Below are 6,462 nucleotides of genomic sequence, written 5' to 3' on the forward strand. Positions count from 1 at the left end.
GGTAAGTGAGGCCAGCAACTGTGGCCATACCTGCAATAGAAAACCAATGCTTCTACCTATTTCTGTAGAAATAGATACCCACTCACAGTCATTTATCAATGCCCTTTATTAGTCATAATCCTTAAAGCCTACTAAATTCAAATAACTTCTCAAGTACCTATCAGAGAATGTGATCAACTACCTATAAAGCTTTGCATGCTACAAAAAGTCTGGACATAGCCATTCCAAAATAAAAGGGGGGGCGTCACAATCAGTAACACTCTAAATGTATATTCCAAGCACCAATACTCCAATACTCTACTTATTCTTATTAGTATGTTTGCGCTGTGATGTGATCCTATCTTTTAAAAATGGGCATCACTCTCTCCTCATTGTGGCTGTTGAATATGTAATCAATTTACTTCTCCCCTCTGCAAGCAAAAAACTGGCTGCTTCGGATCTCACACAGATGCTGCTGAGGAGAATGACCTTCAGCAGGCAAGAGATAAACAAGAGCTGCTTTTCATCTCCCAGCCATTGATTTTCTGCAAGGCAAAGCACAAAGCTGCTTTGAAGTCCAGGAGAGAGCTGCAATGGAAGAGGGAGAGAAAACTGAAGGAAAGAGTGGATTTGAAATAAAGTTTCAAATCTCTGTCATCTAGGTGTAGATGGCTGTTGGTGAAGCTGAAACTGCCAGATTATATCAAAAGAGAGTTTAGATGATTGTTAAAAGAGGGTTTTAAAGTTGGTAAAACTGGACTAGGAGATGGGTATAAAACAGAGAAATCTAAAAGGATTCTGGATAAAATTTTCAACTTAGAAATGGTTGATTTTAATTAAACAGTATCAAGCATGTTATGTGTAATCTAAACATTGCTCCTGAAGCCTTCCCTTTTGTTTCAGTTGCAGAATAGAACCATATGCATAGATTGTATAAGTAATTATTTTGCATCAAATTTCTTTCTTAAAAAGCAATATGATACATACAAATTTTGGCTTGATACTTTTACAGACCAGTAGTGACTTCTATAAAAATCATAAACATATTACATTTGAATATCCCTTTTTCTTTTACAAAATGTTTTTTCATGAGCTTCAACATAAGACTAGCAGATAGGCTGGATAAAGGCTGTTATCCCCCTTTTATACATGAGGAACAAGAGCCTTAGGAAACCCATGCAAACTGCACAGGGGCACACTGGGAGTGACAGTGGAGAGGCCAGAACAATCTAGGTTCTCTGATTCTTGGCCTCTTCTTGCAGACTCCAATTCGTGGTTTCTTGCTTTCTTTTCTTTCTTTCTTTCTATTAAAAATATTTTTAAGATTTTTATTTATTTATTTTTAGAGAAAGGGGAAGGAAGGGAGAGAGAGAGAGAAATCGCATTGCATCAGTGTGTGGTTGCCTCTTGCACAACCCCCACTGGGGGCCTGGCCCACAGCCCAGGCATGTGCCCCGACTGGGAATGTAACTGGTGACCCTCTGATTAGCAGGCCAGCACTCAGTCCCCTGAACCACACCAGCTGGGTCTTTCTTTTTAATCCTCACCAAGAATATGTTTTTATTAATTTTGTTTAGACAGAAGAAGGTGGGAGAAAGAGAGAGAGACAGAGAGAGAGACAGAGAGAGAGAGAAAGAGAAACATTGATTCATTACCTCCCCTCTGCACCCTGACTGGGAATTGAATCTGCAACCTTGCCTTGACCTTGACTGGGATTGAACCGACAGTCTTTTGGTATATGGATGACACTCCAATCAACTGAGCCACCCAGCCAGGGCTAATTCATGGTTTCTGCAGGGGGAGGAAAATTCTCTCCTCTCTGTGCATTCTGAAACATGTATTGTTTTCCTCAAGACAGACAATTTACTTTTTTTGCTATTATTTTTATTGTAAGCAGTAATAAATTGGGCCAAAACACTCCTGCCAGGTACATAGAAGAACGTCAAGGCTGGGATCCCACTCTTGTCTATATTTCTCTTGTTGTCTCAGAGAATATTGTCTGAGAATAGATGGGGGGGGATGCTGAAGGAAAATGCTATCTATGAAAGAAGAGAAGCACAGAAAAGTGGGAAGAGTGGGATCAGGAGACCTGGATTTTAGTTGTAGGTCTGTCCTACTCACTGCTAGCTTGGGGCAGTCCTCTGTCCTCTCTGAATCAAGGTTCGGTCCCTTCGAATGAGGAAGCTGGCTCAGATGACACTGGAGCACTGTTCCCTAAGAAGCACTGGTGTTCAGAGTATGGCACATGTCCAGCCATCTTCACTTCCTTCTGGAAGTTGAATGTCCCAGGAGCCCACTGCAGACCCATCCCAATTCTTGAAGCACTGTGAACTCAACCACGCTTCAGCCTGTTGTGCCAGACGCGGCCAGCTACATGAGTCTCCACCAGCCACATTTCCTGTAGGGTCAGCGGGGTCCAGAATCACAGGCCTGGGTTTCTTGAGCTGCATCTTCAGGTATTGACCAATAACAGGATTTTCAAAGTCATAATATTTTGTCCAGTAGATGAGAAGCTGCTGGTAGTTCATGACTAATTCCAAGACAGTCCGAAATCCTTGAGCTGTGTTGAATACAGTTTCCTTGTTTCCCTGCTCCCAAGCGTAGACTGTGAGCAGCTCTAGGGCATACTGCTGGGGCAGGGGCTTCCCCAGCTTCTCTTTGCACATTTGGTACCAGTGCTTGACCAGGCGGATGAGGCTCTTGAGCTTGGTTGGACGCTGCTTCAGGAAGGCTCGCTGCAGCTCCGTGAAGCAGGTGGAGAACTCGCCCTCTTTCCCCAGGTTTTTGCACTCTTGGATGAGCTTGACGTAGATCTGGGGATCAGGTCTGTAGTACTCGGGGACCAGGGAGTCAGATCTGTAGCTTTTTGGCACCTGACCCAGGGCATCAAAGGCAGGCAATACATCAAACTCCACCCCCTCGTCAATCTCGGGGGACCTGAGCACAAAGCTGAGTGAGCGGGGGTTCCACCTTGCAGAACCCCGGATCTCAAACTGCACTCCTCTCTCACTTTGACAGGCTGTCAGCTGTCTTCTGATTTCCTGGATGAACTCTGCTCGGCGATCAAACTGCTCCTGAAAACTTCCGAGTTTGCTGAGGAAGACCACGAGATCAGCATCAGATCGGCCTCTGAGGGTCGTGCCCTTACCCGAGGAGCCGCCTTTCACAACTTTGGACACCCGCACAGGGTGGGAGGCACCTAGGAAACACCGCTCCTTCAGGAAACTGCAGATGACATCGATGGCTAGTTTGACCTGCTTGCGGAAACGCGTGTCTGGCAGGAGGTGGTCTTCGATGAACTTGTCCAGATACCTGGCCGGGGTACTGCTAAGCTCCATCTTGACGCTCTGGCAGGGACAGGAGAGCATTGGTCGCAGAGCTGCCTGCAAGAAACTCTTAGTCTCTCTATCTTCTGCTGCTGAGTCTGCACTTCTTTCAGTTTCGTTTCCTGGGAAGGGAGGAGCTGTGTCTTTGGTGTTTGCTTCTTGGCAGATCAAACAGGCCCGGGATCCTGAAGCAATGTCTGCTCTCCCAGGTGTTTCCTTCACGTTCTGAAACTTACTTCCTGCCTTTACTATCAGCCCTTTCTTCAGACTGTACTCTGAAAACATTGCATTTTAACTCCCATTAGTACCAAGAGAAATCAGTAATTCAAATCTGATTTTTGGTTTCCTTCTTCCTGGTTTCTGTTGTTGCTGCTGACAAAATTGTTTCTGTGTCCTATGATCTTTTTTTAAATTTTATTTCTTAATTACAGCTGACATTCAATATTATTTATTTTAGTTTCAGGCATAAAGCGTACTTGGGCAATTATACATTTTATGCAGTGATCCCCTGGATATTTCAAGGACCTCCCTAGCACCCCACATAGTTACTACAATATTATTGTCACTGAACTCAATGGGTTCTCATTGGGAACTCAATGGGTGACCAAGCAAGACCTGGTCATTGCAAAGTAGTTTTATTTACTTGCAGTAAATAAAGGAGACAGGGGATTTGTGTCCTTAACTCTGCCTCCTCGAAGGGAGGCTTAGCCATTGGGTATGTAGTTGGCAATCCAGCTGAGTTCCTGTCAGCTCATCCTGTTACTGCTGCATCTGCAAAGTGCTGTGCTATGTTTTAACATTCAGCAAAAAGTAACACTTGGAAATGCCCACACCTGGAGACCTTTGTCCTAACATTGTTGCTTGTATGCCCTCTGCTGTACTTTACATTTCCATGACTATTTTGTACAATAACTACCAATTGTATTAATTAATCCCTTCACCTTTTCACCCAGCCTCCCAATCCCCCTTCAAAGTGGCAACCATCAGTCTGTTCTCTGTATCTATGAGTCTGTTTCTGTTTTGTTTGTTCATTTATTTTGTTCTTTGGATTCCACATAGTATAAGTGTGATCATATGGTATTTGTCTTTGTCTGTCTGACTTATTTCACTTAGCATAATACCTTCTAAGTCTATCCATGTTGTTGCAAATGGTAATATTTCATTTTTTATGGCCAAGTAACATGTCATTGTATATATGTACTACAATTTCTTTATTCACTTGTCTATTCATGGGCATTTGGTTTGCTTCCATATTATAGCTATTTTAAACAACTCTGCAATGAATACAGGGATGCATGTATCTTTTCGAATTAGTGTTTTGGGTTTCTTGGGATATACCCAGAAGTAAAACTGTTGGGTCATAAGGTAGTTCTATTTTTAATCTTTTGAGATAACCCCATACTGTTTTCCTTAGTGACAGCACCAATCTTGTTTTCCCACCAACAGCGCACTCAGGTTCCCTTTTCCCCACAACTGAGCCAGCACTGGTTGTTGGTTGATTTATTGATGGCCATTCTGACAGGCATGAGGTGATGTCTCATTGTGGTTTTAACTTGCATCTCTGATAATTAGTAACATTAAGCATCTTTTCATATGTCTATTGGCCTTCTGTATGTCCTCTTTGGAGAAGTGTCTATTCAGGTCCTCTGCCCATTTTTTAACTGAATTGTTTATTTTTTGATGTTGAGTTGTATGAGTTCTTTAAACCTTTTGGATATTAACTCCTTATTGCATGTATCATTGGCAATTATCTTCTCCCATTCAGCAGGTTGTCTTTTCATTTTTGTTGATAAATTCCTTTGCTGTGCAAAACCTTTTTAGTTTGATGTAATCCCACTTATTTTTTCTGTTGTTTCTCCTGCCTGAACAGATATATCAGAAAAAATATTGCTACAAGAAATGTCTGAGATTTTACTCCTTATGTTTTCTTCTAGAATCTTTATGGTTTCTAATTCTACCTTCAAGTGTTTATTCCATTTTGAGTTTATTCTTGTGTATGGTGCAAGAAGGTGGTCTAGTTTCATTTTTTGGCATGCACCTGTTCAATTTTTTTCAACATTATTTATTGAATAGACTATCTTTACCCCACTGTATGTTCTTGCCTCCTTTGTCATATATTGACCATAAAGGCACAGGTTATTTCTGGGCTATCTATGCTATTCCATTGATGTATATGTCTGTTTTTATGCCAGTACCATACCGTTGTGATAACTATAGCCTTACAGTTTAACATCATGTAGCAATATTCTTCTTTGTTCTTTTTCAAGATAGCTGTGGCTATTTGGGGTCTTTTGTGGCCCCATATAAATTTTTGAATTATTTGTTCTAGTTCTGTGAAAAAAGCCATTGGTGTTTTGATAGGGATTTTATTGAATGTACAGGTTGCTTTGGGTAGTATGGCCATCCTAACTATATTAATTCTTTCTATCCATGAGTATGGTATATGCTTTCTTTTATTTGTACCTTCTTCAGTTTCTTTCTTCAGTTATTATAATTTTCCTAGAATAGGTCTTTACCTTGGTTTACATTTATTCCTAGGTACTTTTTTGTGCAATTGTTTTCTTAATTTCCCTTTCCAATAGCTCATTATTGGTGTGTAAAATGCAACTTATTTCTGAATAGGTATTTTGTGTCCTGCCATTTTACTAGACAATTTAGTCCTAATGTGATAACATTGGGATCTTGAAACACAGTTTCTTATTCTTGAGGTGTCGGAGGTTAACTTTTGACATGGGAGATGGCGATGCCCGGCTCTCAGGACAGCCACAGTGGAGAGTGAGCTTCCTCAATGGAAGCAGGATTTGTCTGATTCTGGTGGGCTACAGGGTATTTCGTGTTATGACATGAAAGATCCTTGAGGAAGTTCAACTCTTTCAAATGTGAACACTAAACAATTGCCAGCCAACCTGAAAGCCCAGCCCACAGTTCTTCCTCATTCCAGCCTTCCAAGATCTGGGTAAACGAAAGTACACATGCCGTGTGAGGGAGGTGTCACAGGGCAGTTACAGTTTCACCTGCCTGAAAGACAGCCAAATCACCCGGAGCATCTCTCAGGCAGCAACAACGTCACTGGGGCTGGGTTGTGTCGGGAAGGTCTGTGAGGGGAATTACGCTTTTGGGTTATTAGTGGAACACTTTTTATAGTCAGTGTACTGTT

At 41.8% G+C, this 6,462-nt stretch overlaps 1 protein-coding gene across 1 annotated transcript; it reads right to left on the reverse strand.

Moving 5' to 3' along the window:
• Positions 1-1,574: 1,574 nt before the first annotated feature.
• On the reverse strand, positions 1,575-3,831 carry LOC123806822 (2'-5'-oligoadenylate synthase 1-like). The gene has a single exon (XM_045820196.1). The coding sequence runs from the start codon at positions 3,588-3,590 to the stop codon at positions 2,211-2,213; it is 1,380 nt and encodes a 459-aa protein (XP_045676152.1). The 5' UTR covers positions 3,591-3,831; the 3' UTR covers positions 1,575-2,210.
• Positions 3,832-6,462: the final 2,631 nt, after the last annotated feature.

The sequence above is a fragment of the Phyllostomus hastatus genome, unplaced genomic scaffold, assembly GCF_019186645.2.
Source record: "Phyllostomus hastatus isolate PE091 unplaced genomic scaffold, TTU_PhHast_1.1 phas_scaffold_39, whole genome shotgun sequence".
NCBI classification, from domain to species: Eukaryota; Metazoa; Chordata; class Mammalia; order Chiroptera; family Phyllostomidae; genus Phyllostomus; species Phyllostomus hastatus.

Excerpts from the sequence above, each read along its gene's own strand:
- LOC123806822 (XM_045820196.1), bottom strand. The coding sequence starts at position 3,590 with ATGTTTTCAGAGTACAGTCTGAAGAAAGGGCTGATAGTAAAGGCAGGA.